The 18,005-nt window shown below is 46.1% G+C and overlaps 2 protein-coding genes across 2 annotated transcripts; one reads left to right on the forward strand and one right to left on the reverse strand.

Moving 5' to 3' along the window:
* The first annotated feature begins 1,226 nt into the window (after positions 1-1,226).
* Positions 1,227-2,193, forward strand: LOC132251597 (olfactory receptor 14A16-like). Its single transcript, XM_059731533.1, has one exon. It carries the CDS (start codon positions 1,227-1,229, stop codon positions 2,181-2,183), a length of 957 nt encoding a protein of 318 aa, XP_059587516.1. The 3' UTR covers positions 2,184-2,193.
* A 12,122-nt stretch (positions 2,194-14,315) lies between these two features.
* Positions 14,316-15,260, reverse strand: LOC132251503 (olfactory receptor 6F1-like). Its single transcript, XM_059731335.1, has one exon. The coding sequence runs from the start codon at positions 15,258-15,260 to the stop codon at positions 14,316-14,318; it is 945 nt and encodes a 314-aa protein (XP_059587318.1).
* Positions 15,261-18,005: the final 2,745 nt, after the last annotated feature.

Raw genomic sequence — 18,005 nt, forward strand, 5'->3', positions numbered from 1 at the left:
GAGTGGTGGACTGCCCTTTGGGCACACTCCTGCTGGTGTCAGGGTGAGGAGGAGCAAGGGCAAAGGGGTGGTTTCTGCAGAGATGCATGAGCATCCCTGTGGTGCTCGTATGTTTTGTTCCCTTGCCCTAGCTGGTTTTGGGTTGGCAGTGCAGGCAGATAGCGTACGTGGGATCATGTGCCAGCTCAACATGATCCCAGACCACAGTACCTGCTCACTTCTGGGGTGAGGGTGCTTCTGTTCTGCTAACATCTGTACAGCTCGGACTGTTTACATCTGGGCTTTTCCTTCTGAGCTGTGCAGGACTCCAGGGAACGAGTCCCAGGAGCCTTTGGAAGAAAACAACTGCTAAATTGCCATCTTGCTTCAGTCCTTTTCTACAAGGCAGGGTTGAAGTCAGCTGCACACTCAGAAGCCTGGTTGGATTTACTCCAGTCGTTCAGTGTCAGAGGGAGCAGAGAAAGACCTCTGAGTTAACTGTGCTTTTGGGGACCCAGACTAGTGGTTGGTGCAGAGGAGAGCTGGGAGATCATCTGGACATGAGCAAAGGATCTCGGCAGGGGAAGCCTGAATGTGACACAAGAGATGAGGAAACTTCCACAAAAACATTTTCAGTAAGTTTGATGCATCAGTGAAGTGTCCTGTCTTAGTAAGATGCAGAGAATATAAAACATTAAAAGTTGGAAAACCTAGCTACGGAAATCATACTGCATCTTATGTATAATAGATTCAAAGCTACAAGAGTGAATAAAGACATTTGCAATGTTTTTGCTATTAATTCAGATAAAGTTAAACAGTTTATAGGGAGTGGTGTGGAGGGTGGGGTGGAAATAGAACCTCTAAGGCAATCAAATGTTATATAATATATTTATTCACATGTATTTGTTTCTCACATACATTTTCTAGGTGAGATGGATAATTTATAGACTTTCAGATTTACAGTAAAAAAAATAAAAAATAAAAATCATGAGTTGATGCTGGGCTGTTTTCTTCACTTTCTAAAGGAATATCAATATATTTTATTTTATGTAGGGTATTGCCAGGGAAAAAGAATTTATTAAAATCAAATTTTCCATGAGGCAAAAAATGGAATATTTTCATTCTTAGTATGAAATTTAGACACATTATTGATGGGAATATCAAAGCCACTGAGTTTGTTACTCTCCTCCTTACCACTGCCCTTCTTCTATTATACCCAGTCCTTGCACGGTGCCCTGGGAAGGAAGATGTCCAACTGGACCACTGTAACCGAGTTCCTCCTCCTGGGCTTCTCGGACACTCGGGAGCTGCAGATCTTGCACTTTGTCATCTTTCTGGTAGTGTACCTGGCAGCTCTGGTGGGGAACCTCCTTGTTCTCACTGTTGTTACTACGGACCACCACCTCCACAGCCCCATGTACTACTTTTTGGCAAATTTGTCCATCCTTGACCTTGGATCCATCTCTGTCATTGTCCCCAAATCCATGGCCAATTCTCTCTTAAACACCAGGACAATTTCCTATGCTGGATGTGTGTCCCAGGTCTTTTTCTTCTTCCTTTTTTATTCAGCTGATTTTGCAGTCCTAACTATCATGGCATATGACCGGTACATTGCCATCTGCAAGCCACTGCATTATGAGGTAGTAATGAACAGGAGAGCTTGCATCCAGATGGCTGCCGGTGCTTGGGCTGCTGGTGCCATGTACTCTGCAGTGCACACTGGGAACACCTTTAGTCTCCCCTTCTGCCACTCAAATATTATCAACCAGTTCTTCTGTGAAATACCCCAGCTGCTCAAGCTCTCCAGCTCTGACACATACCGCAGAGAGCTGGCCACTCTTGTATTCAGTGCATTTTTATCTTTAGGCTGTTTTGCTTTCATCATTGTGTCGTATGTTCAGATCTTCACCACGGTGTGGAGCATCCCCTCGGAGCAGGGCCAGCAGAAAGCCTTCTCCACCTGCATTCCTCACCTTATCGTGGTCTCCCTGCTTCTTTCCACTGCCGTCATTGCCTATATGAAACCCATCTCTGACTCCCCATCACTTCTGGATCTCTTGGCAACTGTTCTGTATTGTGTGGTGCCTCCGTTGATTAATCCAGTCATCTACAGCATGAGGAACAGGGAGATCCAAGTTGCCCTCAAGCAACTGCTCCACAGGCTGATCCTCTCCAAAAACAATATGCACATCTTTGTTTTATGACTTTGCTTTACTTACATTTATTTTATAATTAACTCAAGAAACTATTGTTTTAGTGTGCAACCTAGTTACAAAAAATGAAGGTTGGGGATAAATTCTGTAGCTTTGTAAGAACACTAACACTTGACTTGGGTCATTTTGTGTTAACACTGTTGAGGCAGGAAAGTAATGTTTCGTGCATCAATTTTACTGTCTGTGCCACCTAAAATAAATCCCATCAATTGCAAGGTGATGAAGAATTGAAGGCTTGTTTGCTAATTGGTGTAATCAATTATTCAGATCACTGAATATAAAGCTAAGTATCCAGATGATGTGAAACTGGAAGAAAGTGCAAATACTTTAGAGAATAGAAACAGAATTCAAATGAATCTGGATAGATTGGAGAGCTGGGCTTGAAAGAACAGGATGAAGTCCAAGGAAAGAAATGCAAGTTGCTGCACCTAGGGGAGAATAATCAAAAGCACAGATACAAATCAGGTTATAAATGGCTGGGTGGTATAATTGTTGAAAAGGATCTTGGGGGGAGGGGGGTCTGGTGGATCATTTTGAATTTTGCTTTTAACGGTCATTGTACTGCTTTCATTCCCAGGGAGTTCATTGAGAAATGCATTTGTATGTCCGTTTTATAAATAGTATATCTAGAATAGCTCTGAGTCTCCTAATAACTCCGAAATTATTACTCGTCCTCATTCACCACTCACATCACAAGTATCTTTCCCATTCTAAAGCAATAGCTGCCTCCATCCAGTTTCTATTCAAGGTGCTTATGTATCATTTCTTACCCTTTGCTGCCATCTGGGGATCCTTCAAGGCAAGAAAGATATGCTTAATATTATCTATATTTTCTGTCTTTTGTCTGTACTGTTTATCTATGATCAGTTCCCAAAAGCGTCCAGTTGATCTGTCCACATGCCAGACTAGTGGGAGCTCACTACCCACTTGGAATTGGGAATGCTCCCTAGCAGTACAGTGTTCAAGAGTTTCACTTTATTCTTATTAATTCATCGTCAAATGTAGCATGTAGGCCCAAATCCTGGTAACCCCACACTCAAAGGAAAACTAGCTCTGATTTCAGTAGGATACGGTTTTGAGGTCATTGTTTGGGGCTGCAATATTCTCTAGGTATCAAAATGCTTCCCATCACAAGTATCTCTATAAACAGTGATACATTTAACCACACATCATTCATAAGACATGGGAAATATCTTCACTAGGGAGCTACATAGGCTTCATCCCCTGCAATAGCTATGAACTCTCTTGTCACAACCTTGTGCTATGGTAAAGTGAGGCTACTGTCCCTTTTCATAGATGGAGAAACTGAGGCACAGGCAGATTAAGGGACTCCTGAAAAAGACCAATGGAACTAGAAAGCTTTTAATCAGTTGGTGATCAGGCCTATTGCCTCCACAGAAACCAAATCTACCTATACCATATGCAGATGTGCCTCCACTGATTGCAGTGCAGCTGGGTCTGATTTACATCCACTGAGGACTTGGCCCACTGATCACAACTTGGCATGGCCAATTTAGACCAGCTGGAGATCTGCCTTGCAGCCATTAAAGCCAAATTTGGTAATCACTACTTAGGAGGTCTGAATACATACTTCCTATTAATTTTAATAGGAAAACATCAACCTGTGCATCATGTTCAGAGGTAAATATAATTACTATTGAATTAAAAAGAATAGAGTAAGCTCAGCAGGATGGCATGCTGGCTGAGCAGCTGTGCAGCAAAACAGGATTTCCCAGGTACATATATCATGCTGGGCAGGCCACTAGGGTGAGGAGGGCTATGCAACTATCTAGAAAAAATATATGAAATTCTATATAATACTGTTTATGGAGTAATGAGATGCCACAGAAAAAGGAAGCCTTTCACTACCCACAGAGATATAGCAACACCAAAGAATGGACTCCAAAATGGTATCTCACTGATATCAAAGCCCAGATGCACCAGGGATTTGTGCATTGCTACAGAAAAGAAACAACTAGCTGGTGCTGGTGGAGGACCTGGCTATCTTTAAGGCCAAGTGTCTAGTGGCTAGGGCATTTTTTGAGAGAATGGGAGACCCAGATTATAGCCCATCCCAAGACACAACACACTTTAGGAATTAACCTGCCTCTTTTCATACTCTTCCCTTAAAAATGATACCCCCCTCCTTCACTCCCTCCCCAGGCAGCCAAGAGGGAGGTACATAGGGCCAGACCAAGCCAAGGGGTATGTGGCTGTGCTAGATGGGTATGCTCCCTCTTCCAAAATGGGGACCTTTGGATCTAGCCTTGGGCATTTCTAAGATCTTCCGGGGAAGATCTTAGAAAAGTTTATTAAGGAGGCCATCCTTAATGGACTGGCCGACGTCAACATCTTAAGGGATAGCCAGCACGGGTTTGTTGCGGGTAGGTCTTGCTTGACCAATCTCATTTCCTTCTACGACCAGGTGACCTATCACCTGGACAAGGGAGATGAGATTGATGTCACATATCTTGACTTCAAAAAAGCCTTCGATCTGGTGTCCCATGATCGTCTCTTGGAGAAACTGGCCAATTGTCGCCTTGGGTCCCCCACGATCCACTGGCTGGAAAATTGGCTCCGGGGTCGGACCCAGAGGGTAGTAATTGATGGAAGTCACTCATCGTGGTGCCCTGTGACCAGTGGGGTCCCCCAGGGCTCTGTCCTTGGACCCATACTGTTCAACATCTTCATTAACGATGTGGACACTGGAGTCAGAAGCGGACTGGCCAAGTTCGCCGATGACACCAAACTTTGGGGCAAAGCATCCACGCCAGAAGACAGGCGGGTGATCCAGGCTGACCTGGACAGGCTCAGCAAGTGGGCGGACGAGAATCTGATGGTGTTCAACGTCGATAAATGCAAGGTTCTCCACCTTGGGAAAAAAAACCCGCAGCATCCTTATAGGCTCGGCAGTGCTATGTTGGTTAGCACTATGGAAGAAAGAGACTTGGGGGTCATCATTGACCACAAGATGAACGTGAGCCTGCAATGCGATGCTGCGGCTAGTAAAGCGACCAAAACGCTGGCTTGCATCCATAGATGCTTCTCAAGCAAATCCCGGGACGTCATTCTCCCCCTGTACTCGGCCTTAGTGAGGCCGCAGCTGGAGTACTGTGTCCAGTTTTGGGCTCCACAGTTCAAAAAGGATGTGGAGAAGCTTGAGAGAGTCCAGAGAAGAGCCACGTGCATGATCAGGGGTCAGGGAAGCAGACCCTACGATGACAGGCTGAGAGCCCTGGGGCTCTTTAGCCTGGAAAAGCGCAGGCTCAGGGGTGATCTGATGGCCACCTACAAGTTTATCAGGGGTGATCACCAGTATCTGGGGGAACGTTTGTTCACCAGAGCGCCCCAAGGGATGACGAGGACGAATGGTCACAAACTACTACAGGATCGTTTCAGGCTGGACATAAGGAAGAATTTCTTTACTGTCCGAGCCCCCAAGGTCTGGAACAGCCTGCCGCCGGAGGTTGTTCAAGCGCCTTCATTGAACACCTTCAAGAGCAAACTGGATGCTTATCTTGCTGGGATCCTATGACCCCAGCTGACGTCCTGCCCTTTGGGCGGGGGGCTGGACTCGATGATCTTCCGAGGTCCCTTCCAGCCCTAATGTCTATGAAATCTATGAAATTACTCCAAGTGGACAGAAATGTCTCCACTTTTCTTTCTTTCTTCCCCTTCCCCCAGTCCCCAAATGAACAGGAAAATAGGAAAAGGGCCAGCTGCAAGAAGAAGCCTGGAAAGAGGCCTGGGCAGTCAGGACTAGCAAGGGGAACTATCTAGTTTATTACACCCAGTTATACAGACTACGTGGTGGTACTCTTTTCCTGCCTTACAGCAACCCATAAATACCATAGAAAATGCAACATGAGATCAAAATATTACTTTTGTAGCATGATGTTTTATCCTGAATAAAAATTGTACCCCTTTGTTTTCCAAAAAAATAAACAAATGGCCAATTTTAGGAGGTGCCAAGGTCTTAACTGAGTCATGGCCAAAATGGTAAAATTGTAACACATGTAACAACATTAAGTAAACAGGATGATTTGTCAAATAGATGTTGGAATTTTTTTGACTGTCCCATCCACTCCACTCCTTTCATAATTGGTTGTTTTTGTTTTTGTTTTTTATGGCAGTCACATACATCTCAAAATGCTCTCTCACTGTTTTACATGTGGGGCACAGAATGGGACAGGTGAGAAATTGCAAAGCTCCTCAAGTCTCAGATAGTCAAAAGTATTTAGGGAGCTAATTTCTGATTTCCCCCAAAATTAGGAGACTAAATACTTTTGACCACCTTGGCCTAAAGCAGTGGTTTTCAGTTTTTCATATGTAGATCCCTAAACCATTTCAAATGGATGTGCTGACCCCTTAGAAAATTTTGAATGGAGGTGCAGACCCCTTTGAATTGTAAGTATAAGTATTCACGTACTTTTGATTGATCATAGTCATCTTTAACAGGTTCCTTAGACCCCCAGGGGTCTGCAGACCACAGGCTTAAAACTAGAGTTTTAAGGATTGAATTATGGTTGAATTATCAAAAGTGACTTAGGACCAGATTTTAAAGATAGCTCGGCACGTAAAGATGCCAATGGGGGTCGGAGGCACCTCAAGTGAGGTGCCTGACTCCAGTCTGAATGAATAGAAATAGAAGCTTGAAAGCTGTTAGGCCATGAGAAAATCTCAGTTTAAATGTCTCGATTTGTGCTAGTGATGCAGAGCTGTAGACCTGATGTTGCTGGGAATGTGCAAAAAGCAAGCAATTTTCTTGGTCTGTAGTTACTTCTCCTACCTTCCCTTTGCTCCACGGGTTGATTAACACCTTCCCCTTTTTAAGAGACCACCTCCTTTACCTTATGGGGTTCAATGAAAGTAATTGTCTTACTTCACATTTAGTTTGGCTGTGTCTGTTTTTGAGGAACGGCACTTTGTGCTCGAAATCTTGTCTAATACCTCTCCCAACTATGCAGTTGGTGCAAAAAAAGATAAAATCAAACAAATTTTTATTCTGATTTTTTCCCCCCAAGGATTGTTGGGCAACACTAAAGCCCAAAGACCCCTGTGAGATGCCCAGCATACCTGCCTGTGAGGCCATTTAATTAATAGGAATTTCTACAGCTTCACTAAGATGTCTGAACGTGAGAACATGGGCTCAAGTGATTTGGCTAAAATCACTAAGAAATTCGGCAGTAGTTTCATAGGCAGAGGGAGAAAAATTTGGTGGGAGGGGGCTGGGCATATGTACGTGCCCCCCACCCCGCTCTCAGGCAGGAAAGTCTGCAGGGGAAGGAGTGGAGCAATGGCCGGGGGCGGGGGGGAAGGGAGTGGGGCTGGGGCTGGGACCAAGCAGGGATCGGGAAGGAGTGGAGCCCAGCGGGGCCTGGGATCAGGATTGGGGCTGGGGCCCACTGTGCCCATGTTCCCCCTGTGCCAATGAATCTGCTGCCCCTCGGCCCCACACCAGCCACAGCTGCCTCCCTGCACTAGCCCCAGCCCCTCAGCACCCAGGTGGGGCCCAGAGCTAGGGACCGAATTGGGGCCAGCCTCGGCTGCACCGCCGGGCTGGAGGGGATGAAGCCCTTGGGACCCCAGCACCCACCCCGATTCAAAAGAGGCTGGTGTAGCCCTGGCCCCAGCCCACAGTGGCAGCCTGCCCTGCCCCATCCAGATCTGGGGCCGTAGACCCCCCCATGCCTCCCGGGTGCATGTTCCAGCAGGAGCTGCACCCCCTGGATGAGCCACTCGTGGCTCAGTCCTGTGCCCCGTCAGCTGTGCAGCGCCTGCCCCAGCCCCAGCCCCACTTCCTCCCCACCCCTTCTGCAGCTGCCAGAAGCCCTCACCTGGGCTGCTTTGTGGCCCTACTGCTGCCCCATGTTTGTGGGTTTAAACCCCATTAGCGCCCCCCCCCATTCCCCTTCCACTGCCTATGGGTAGTTTGCTCATTGTGTGCAACTGTTGTTGTTATTACTATTACCATTGAGTACTACTATTACTATTATTAAATCTGAATTTACAAGTATGTAACCAAGACTAGAAGACCCAGTCCTGCTCCAATCCTGGCCTGTCCAGCCAGCCTGAGGAAGCAGGAACTCAAGAACAATAGTGAAGCTCCTTCGATGAAGGAGTTTACTGCAGAGCTAATTAGTCTGCTCCGCAGTAAATGCCTCGTGTAGACATGCCCTGTGCTTGTGCAGTGTGTGTATGCGTGTATGTGTATATGTGTGTGTGTTGCTGCTGCTTGCACCTGGAATAAATTAAATCAGTTATATAACGCTATGTGTGTGTATACATATATTCCTATGTGCGCCCAATTCTATTCTGCTGGGGGTAACACGGCCAGATGTGCATTTGTTTCAGGGTACCCAAGAATATGCATGTTATGTCCCTTCAGCATCCTGCTGGAGAAAATCCTGGTGATCTTCAAAAAGCATCTAGATGCCCACCTTCCTGGGGTCATCTGACCCCAGAAGTCTTTCCTGGATATGCACGGGGGCTGGACCTGATGATCGGTAAGGTCCCTTCCAGCCCCTAACAACTATGAAAAATGGGATCTTCTATGTGTGCTGTGCATGCATGTGTGTGTCTGCTGCCCTCTGTTAGTGGAAAATGTCCAGCTGCATGTGGGTGTGTCACATGAGCACCTAGATATAGATGCTGAGCCTATTCAGGATGCGCATGTAGGTGACTGCCTCTTTCTGGAAGGCATGATATTGTTCACAGTGTGTGATCGAGTGTGCATTGCCTCCTTCTGGAAGGACTGATGCTGCATTTGTAGTACTGTGTGGGCATGCACTGTCATTTCCTGGGGGGAATGACACTGCTCACTATGTATATGGGATGGGGAACAGACATTCATTCTGACCCATGAGGGATGAAGAAAGTTTAGTCCAGCCTCAGTCCTGGCTGAGGAGGGCAGCTCCACACAGGCTGGGTATTAGCTGCAACTCTGTCTCTCTGCTCCCCTAGTGTGACCTGCAGACATGCCTGCTATTCCAGGCCTCACATTACAGGCAGACATTGTAACCCCACTCTTCAACTGGCCCAGCACAGCACTTATTAGACCATAACGGGGCGGGGGGGGTGGGTGTGGAGGTGGGGAGTACAGTCTGGGTCCAGGTGAATTATCAGTCATGTGTCGAAGGCAGGAAACATAAGAGAGAGATGTGACTCCTTACTAAAACGCATTAACACAAATGGGAATTGCGTCCAGGACAGGTGGTTGCTGGTGGCTGCTAACCAAGCTGCAACAAGGACCGGGCTTCTGACATTTGGGATGCACAGATTTCAGGAAAAACCTGGGCAGGAAAAATCTAGTCGTAAGGTAGCAGAGTGGGCAGAGCAGGACTGAAGGGGATTGTCAAGGCTGGAAAGGCTTGGGGCTAGGCAGAGTAAGTGTGGTAAAGTCAGGAATAAGAGATGTTCTTAGAGCTGGTGATGGGAGAGCCCAGGTCCGGGGAGGAAGAGGGGCTGCAGGTCAGGGGTAAGTAAAATTGCCAGAGCTGTGTGGGGAGAGGGCCTAGGAGCTTTATAGCAGGCTCTGTAGGTTATGTTTAATGCACACTAGCAAAGCTATGTGTGTATGTGCATGCACAATTGTTTGGGAGCCCAGCGATGGGTAGCAGGGGGGCCTACAGGTCATGCATGAGGCTCCTGGGCGCATATTTATGTCCAGCATGGTGGCACCTTACAGGCTAACCGGTTATCTGACACTGAAGGCTGGAATCCAAGCAGTGTTTTTTGAACGTGACACCTGGGCCTGCCCGCCTGTGCTGACCTCCTGGGAACCTGGGCTGCATTTGTGTGTCGGTGGCACTGCGCCCTGCCCCTCACGTTCCTCGCAGACTGTATGAATGGGATTCGTTCACAAAATTAATGAATGAAGGCATCACCCTTCCCAGGAACTGGCGATCACGGCTTGACCCATATTACCTTACCCATCAGGGGGCAACTTGACATGCGAGCTGTTCATTTCCTTCCTTCTCAAACTTTAATCTATACTCCCTGACTTACTTTTCATACCAGCCCCAGAAGACTTCTTCAGACCTGCATTTCCCAAATTACTTTTTATTCTAACAACTCCCAGTGGGACCCATCAAGAACAGTCGATAGCTTTGTTTCTGTCACAGCCCTTAATGCCCAGAGATTTGCCAGATCTCCCTGCAGTGTCCCTGGCTCCTCGCCCCAGCACAGTATTCCTTGGAGCGCCCATTAAAGCCCATGATGTTATAATGATGGATGTGGGCTCCTACAATTCTCTGGAGCAGCAGGTGCTTCACCGCTAATTAGAGAGATTTCTTTTTAGAAGGTGCGCTGCTGAGAGAGTTGTTGTTAATGATTATTGGGAAAAAAAATTTAACTGAAAAGTTTATTAGTTATATCCAAATGAAAAAGTAAAATTAACAAGTTTCAAATGAAATGGATGAGGAAGCTTTCCAAGTAGGGGTCTGTCACTCCAGATCTTTGATTAGATGGATAGAAACAGATGCAACCTGTTGGCCAATATGTTCTTGCCACTTCCCTTGACCAGTCACGAGGGGCTAAGAGGCTTTGCTTGATCTTTAACCACTACCACTACCATAGCCATCCATAGAAGAGGGTTACAGTTGCATTGCAAAACCTGGTTAGGTTAATTTCCCATTTGCTTTGTCTCTAAACAATTAGCTATACCGTCATGAAAAATATTCTTTAGAACTAACAAAATGAACCAATGATATTTAAAAAATGAATGCAGTGCTCCTGACATTGAAAATAGCCGCTCTGCAGCCCCTGCCCAATGAAGTTCACTGTGCATAAAGAATGTGTTCATAAGTCTTGGGTGTAGAGATATGGAGAGAGAGACAGAGATAGAGAAAGACAAAAAGGGTTTTGTTTTGTTTTTTTACATCATTGCAGAATATTAATAACAAAAAGTGATGGCCCTCCCAGGGAGCCAAGAATGAAATACTTGTCAGTAATAAAAACACTCATTTGACCAAACACTGAAACCTGTATAGAAACCACTTGAATATAGAGAATACAGAATTCTTCAGTATCTGCTTAATGAACTTGAACTGCACAAGAGAAGTGCTTGTTAGTGTTCAGAAGATCTATCTATCTATCATTCTTTCTTTCTTTTTCTTTCTCTCTTTTGCTTCCTGGTCTGGGCACATTTGGATCTAAACACTTAGCTTTGTAACAAAATGTGGACTAGTTTGTGTCACGCTGGGCCACTGAAGAAGCGCTCTGCAACCTAAGTGGTGCACAGAGGTGCCCATGGCCAAGACCCCATGCAGCAGCGCCCACTGGAAGCCACCGGTTCTCTTGGTGATGGGTAGCCTGCACAGGGTGAGCCTGGACAGGTTGGCTTACCCTGGTCTTGTTGGGACTAGGCATCACTTCCAAGTCACGTCAGGCTATTTTTAATACAATCTCTGCTGCAGCCAGGGCAGGCAGCAAAGACAGGGATGTGGCACACTTTGATCGTGCATGTGAACAGTGCCTTCCCAGACAGGATCTCAAGGCAGATCACCTGAGTTGTAGCGGGGCACAGGGAGGGACAGGAGAGCGCCAGGCCTGCCACTCCCATTGCTGTCCACCACAGGAGAAACAGGCAGTGATAGAGGTGGTCTGTCTAGTGAGCTGCCGCTGAGGAGGACTTGTGGTGTGCAGAGGTGGGCTTCTAGTAGGGAGGAAGGAGCAGAGGCACCTGTTGCTTTTAGGCAGAATTTGGGGTGGGTTGGACCCTCCACTGCAGCTCTCTTACTCCCTACCTCTGGCCTGCTTGTGAGAGGTGATAAGACATCCCCAGAGTGGTTTTACTGTCTCATTTCTAGGCTGTCTCTCAGAAGTGCTCTTAAGGCTACTAGGAAAGTGGTATGAGCATACACACCATTATAATAACTATGGTGTAAGTTCCTACATAAAATAGAGGAGAATGTGGCGCCATTAGGTGTGCGATGGGTGTGAGCCAGTGGTTCTCAGCCCCTACTGTGTGTGTGCAGCTGCCCACTGATAGCTGCTCATCCTTTGCAATTTATATCTATGCCTTAAGTCATGAAGGCTACCACACTGCCTCACAGTGGCTGTTACAAGCCATTTCCCTTGAGGAAATGGTTACCTCTGACTAGACATGGACACACAACACCTTCACCAGTGTAATTACCACTGCTATGTATTTCAACCTGATTGTCCCTGCAGTATTCCTACACAAGATTCAAACAAGTTACACAAATGTAGGGCTGTACATCTTGTGGTTTCTTGTCTACACCAGCATAAGGCAGGTGACTCTGATTGATGCATCCTATATGTTTGATCCTCATAAAAATACATCTTTCTAGGACACTGCTACAGGGGTATATGGTAGCACAGAGTGCTAGGCAGAAAGAAGTTAAAAGCTTTTACAGATCTATGGCTTAATACAGTAGTTTCCAAACTGTGGTGCATGTACCACTGCTAGTACAAATGGACATGCGGGTTAGATTTTCACCTGAACAAGTCTTATTGTATTTAGTCTCGGGTACAGCAGGGGTATCCCCTGCCCCCAGCACCTTTTATTTGTGCTGTTGAGATGCTTGTGCAGAGACTGAGGTGGGATACAGTCATTAAGAGGGTTCATAGATTTCATAGGTTTCTAGGGTCAGAAGGGACCTTGTAGATCATCAAGTCCGACCCCCTGCTCTAGGCAGGAAAGAGCGTGGGGGTTGAATAACCCCAGCTAGGTGCCTGTCTAATCTTTTCTTGAACACCTCCAAGGTAGGGGAAAGCACCACCTCCCTTGCACACCCATTCCATATTTTGTCAACCCATAAAGAATTTCTTCCTGATGTCCAATCTAAATCTACTCTCCTTTAGTATGTGGCCATTATTCCTAGTAACCCCCAGGGTCCCAGTGCCAGGTGGATGAGAGTAAGAAGTGAAAGAAGTATTGTATATGGACGATATCAATGTCACGGTAAGGGACAGATTGTGCCATACCACTTGTTCTTTGGAACAAGTCTGGAACAGGCCTGGCCATGCCCCCACGCCTGGCACTGTAGTAGCAAGGGGGGAGCGCCTGGTAGACCCCAGCTTGGGTCCATGCTGGTGGGACAGGGAGGAATTAAACCCCCTTCCTGGCCAGGTCACTCCAGGCTACTGCTGGGCTGGCCAGGCCCCTCCCACTGGAGCAGCAAGGGAGAAATGCCTGGCAGGTCCATGCTGGTGGGACAGGGGAGGGAGAAGTGGAATAAAACTCTTCCCTGCTCCCTTCCAGGGCCAGCGTCTGGCCAGGCCCCCGCCCCTGCCTGTCCCTGCTCTGGCTGGGGAGCAAAGGGGCAGGGCCAGCCCTGCTTGGCTGGAGCAGAGAGCACAATTCAGCCCAGAGAGCATGCTGGGATGCTGGGGGATTCTGGTTTAACTTAACCAGGAAGAGGTCTGGGACAGAAATTGCATAAACCCGTTTGAGCTCCATCAGTTAAGTCTGATACTGCATTCAACCAGGTTTATCTCAAACTGGTTTGGGCCATTTTGAACCTGGCTTATGTGCATTGCACTTATGTTCTGTTACAGGTTTAAACCAGTTTGTGTGTAACTTAGGTCCTTAGCCCTCAACATTATTTCCAAATCACAGATTTCTTTATTTTTACCATGGTTGATATTTACTCAGTAGTTGGACTGAATGTTTAAAGGAGCCTCAGTTACTTATAAATATATGAGCCAGTAGTTACACTGTCTTCCAGTTCTTTGACAGATAGGAAGGTGACAGCTGTGGGTAACCAGAGCACTTGCTACCTAGATAGTACTTATGACAATGGATCGGATTTCCAGGGGAGCTGAAGGGAGATCATAACACAGTCAGACACTTTTCCTTAGTAGAGTCCAGAAAACTTTAAGAAAATGAAGCCAGCACCATTAACTCTAGCTTTTGGATGGCAAAAATAGGTACAGAGAACTGGAGCACCTTGGCCAGGTCACAGACTTCCTCTGAGATAGGCTTGGAAATGGAGCCAGGTCTACAGGACCCCACCTCCCCAGGCGTGACACCCTATTTTCTAGCACATTGAGGTCATAGTGACTTCTGAGAATAAGGGATATCAGCACTTGGACAGTAAAAATGTCATCAGACACTATATTATTTATCTACTGACAGCAACATTTTGAGAGAATGAGTCATGCCGCACTGACCACTTTTCTCACAGCATCCTTCACCTCTTTGTTCCTCAAAGCATAGATAAAGGGGTTCAGCACCGGAGTGACAATAGTGTTTAGTACATGGACAGTTTTGGTCAAATCAAGTGATTCCTTTATGGAAGGCTTGACATGCAGGAAAATGGTGGAGCCATACCAGATAATCACGACAATCAGATGAGAAGAACAAGTAGAAAAGGTCTTTTGGCGCCCTTTGGCTGATGGGATGCTCAATATGGTGGAGATGATGTAAATGTAGGATACCAGAGTTATTGCGCATGAGCCCAGGATGACAATGAATGAGATGATGAAGGCCACCAGCTCCACTGACTGTGTGTCGGTGCAGGAGAGAACTATCCATGGGGCTATGTCACAAAAGAAATGATTAATGCTATTACGTCCACAGAAGGACAGCCTGGAGATCAAATATGCTGGGGCAGAAATAGCTACAAAGCCACAGAGCCAAGAGCCAAGAGCCAGCTGAGCAGACATGGTGCCATTCATAATGGAGCTATAGTGCAGTGGGTAGCATATGGCCAAATACCGGTCATAGGCCATGACAGCCAGGAGGAAATATTCTGTACAGCCCAGGGAGAAAACAAAGTACATCTGTAGGAGGCAGCTAAGGAAGGAGATTGCCTGACTTTTCTCCAAGAGGACTGGCAGGGCTTTAGGGACACAAGCTGTTGTGTACCATATTTCCAGGAAAGAGAGGTTGCAGAGAAACCAGTACATGGGTGTGTGTAGTTGTGGGTGAGTTCTCACTAAGAATATGATGGAGGCATTTGCTGTCACTGTCAGGATGTACATGAAGAGGAAGAGCATGAAGAGGGAGACCTGGAAATAACAATTGCCAGCGAATCCTTGGAGGATGAAAATGTACGGACTGCTCTGGTTCCCTCTGTCTGCATTGGCTGTAAAATTCATCTGTCAAGTCACAAGACACAGTCAGGGCACTATACCAATAAAGTACCCCACAATATTAAATAGTACAAAGAAGATAAATTAGGGATAGCTGCTCTTTCCCATAAAATGTTTGAATTAAAAATAATATAAACTATGTTATGATGATGATTATGATGATGTCTATGATGTTGTTTATTATGGTGATGATGATGATGATGATGATGTAATCACCCTGTGGAATGCATCACTACCAGTTATTAAAAGAACCCAGCCCTTGGCAGAATTTAAAGGAAAAGAAAATGATATAGGTAATGAGAATATCTGTAGAAACTTATTTTTGAATTTTTATACATATTTTATGTTAATTATTATCAAAGAAAGCCAAGAGAAAAGTGATATATCCAGTTAGAAGAAAAAGGAGGAGAGACATGAAGAGAAATAGATGAAAAGACAGAATGAAAGAAAGAAATGCATGTAGAGAAAGACAAAGAATCCAAGAGAGGAATATTGACACATACACTAAGATAGAAATCAAGATAAAAAGACCACACAAAAACAAGAGCGGTATGACCAGGGATAGATGACGAGAAAGGCAGGGAGGGCTGTACAGGGCTAAAGAAAACAAAAAGCGAAAGACAGAAAGTGATAAGAGGGGGTGGGTGAACAGAGACAACAGAAAGGAAGATAACAGCAAGAAATGAAATTTGGTACACAGATAGTTGTATAGACAAGTAGAAAGATGAAATCAGTGGATGTTAACTGAGATTTCTCTATTCAAATCAGATTTAATTGCAAGGCAGTTAAAAGCCGAGTATCTTAACACAAGGTCACAAAGATGAATGTGGAGGACCCACGGGAAGCTCTCTCAGATACGTTCTCTGAACAGCCCAATATCTCGTAAGCTGAAGTACCTGACACTTACCTTTGGAATAAGGACAGGCCCTTTCATGACTCCGACGTGCTTCTTTCCTTTATGTCCTTGAGCCCCCGGGGAAAAATCTCTGGGGTGACTGCGAATACTGTGTGAATGTGAGGACGTCCAATCAATTTGTAGCTAAGCAAATACACTTTCATTCCACTTTGCTTTGAGCTCTGAAAGCTCTGAAGTCAGAATTTTTTTATTGTATCTCACCATCTAAGTTGATGAACAGAGACTGTGCTTGTCCTAAGAGAAACTGTATTTTCCTGGGACAAAGTGCATGCGTACACCCATCCATTTCCCATGTCCCAAGGCAAAGCCCAAAAAACAGATCCAGGACAAGAGGCAGTAACAGCTTCTTCTGGGGTATTGCAAAGTGTATCTCAGGGCATCATCCTAGGGCAAGTCCCCAGCTGGTCCTTCAGGCACCAATTCTGCCCCGATCCCAGGCCATCATCAACTTGGGGCAGCTGCCGTAGGCCTGGTGTTAGACCCGAGTGCCCAAAAGTAACAGGGCCCAGGCAGTTTTGCCCACCTATTAATTGCACTGAATGGTGAATTTGCCAGCCATTTCGTGTTCACCAGCCACTTAAGGTTAGCATCAGAGTCAGGTCCATCTGAACAACCATGGACCCATCCACCCACCAGGAAGATCTACTCATTGAGGGACCTGCCCACCCATCCAATCATTCATCCACTGAGTCAAGGTCCACTTTGGACACCCCTCTATTCATCCACTCATCCACTGATCCATCAGCAATGGCCCCACCATTATTGCCCAGCGCCATTTGCAAGGGCAACACCAACTGGGCCCAGGTGGAGGTAGTGGATCTCCTCACTATTTGGGAAGGGGTTGAGAGCCAGTACGTACTCCATTCAAGCCACCAAAACCTAGCAGCCTTTGAATGGGTCACTGAAGAAATGGCAGCCCGTGGACAAAACCAGGGTTGGGCTCATTGTTTCTGCAAGTGCCAGGTACTGAGGCAATGATTCATGAAAACATGCCATGCCAACTGTGTTTCCATTACATGTACGGTGATGTGTACCAGACCCACAGCCTCACAGGTATGGCATAATGCATGCCCAGACACACAGTGGACAGATTGTACATAATCCCCAAAAGTGACATGGAGTTTGATGCTGCCTTAGTCAAAAGCTTGTAGCCGTCCCAGATGGCCACAGTGACAACCCAGGAGATGTGCCATTTCAAGGACTCAAAGGCCTTCATGGACAACAGGCTCCAAGAAAGTTTCATTGCTTTATTTCCAGGATATATAGAGAAGCAGCAAGTGTCTTATGTGTGTTCAAGAGTTGCATTCTCAGAAGTATCCTGAAAGTGGTATAGCTATACCCTGTGTGCTATTTGAAAATTACAGCCCCAAATTTCATCACCTACCAAATGGGCTTGCCCTTATGTTCCTTGAATACAAGGTGATGGTTGAAGTGGTATAAAAGAGAGAAGGCCAGAACATGTATTTCTTAGCTTGTGGTCAATCTGGTATTCTCATTTCATGAATGAGAAGAGATGATGAGAAGCATGGCACTTTATACCCCTAGGAAAGTGGGTACTTTTTGTCTGTTATCTTGTTTGCATATCATAGTAATATATACCACTTTTCCTCTATAGATCTCTAAGCACCTTACATTCCCATGGGGGACTTCAAACCCCTAGACATCTGCTGGGAGGGCAATACAGCAGCGCACAGGCAATCCAGGAAGTTTTTGGAGCATGTAAAGGAGAAGAGCAGCAGATTAAGGACCCTAAACTTGAGAAACATAGACTTTGACTGCCTCAGGGAACTGATGGGCAGGATCTCCTGGGAGGCCAGTCCAAGGGGAAAAAGGAG

Source organism: Alligator mississippiensis, chromosome 7 (genome assembly GCF_030867095.1).
Source record: "Alligator mississippiensis isolate rAllMis1 chromosome 7, rAllMis1, whole genome shotgun sequence".
Lineage (NCBI taxonomy): Eukaryota > Metazoa > Chordata > Crocodylia > Alligatoridae > Alligator > Alligator mississippiensis.

What these genes read in the sequence shown, in the direction of transcription:
- LOC132251597 (XM_059731533.1), top strand. Translation starts at nt 1,227, where the DNA reads ATGTCCAACTGGACCACTGTAACCGAGTTCCTCCTCCTGGGCTTCTCG.
- LOC132251503 (XM_059731335.1), bottom strand. Translation starts at nt 15,260, where the DNA reads ATGAATTTTACAGCCAATGCAGACAGAGGGAACCAGAGCAGTCCGTAC.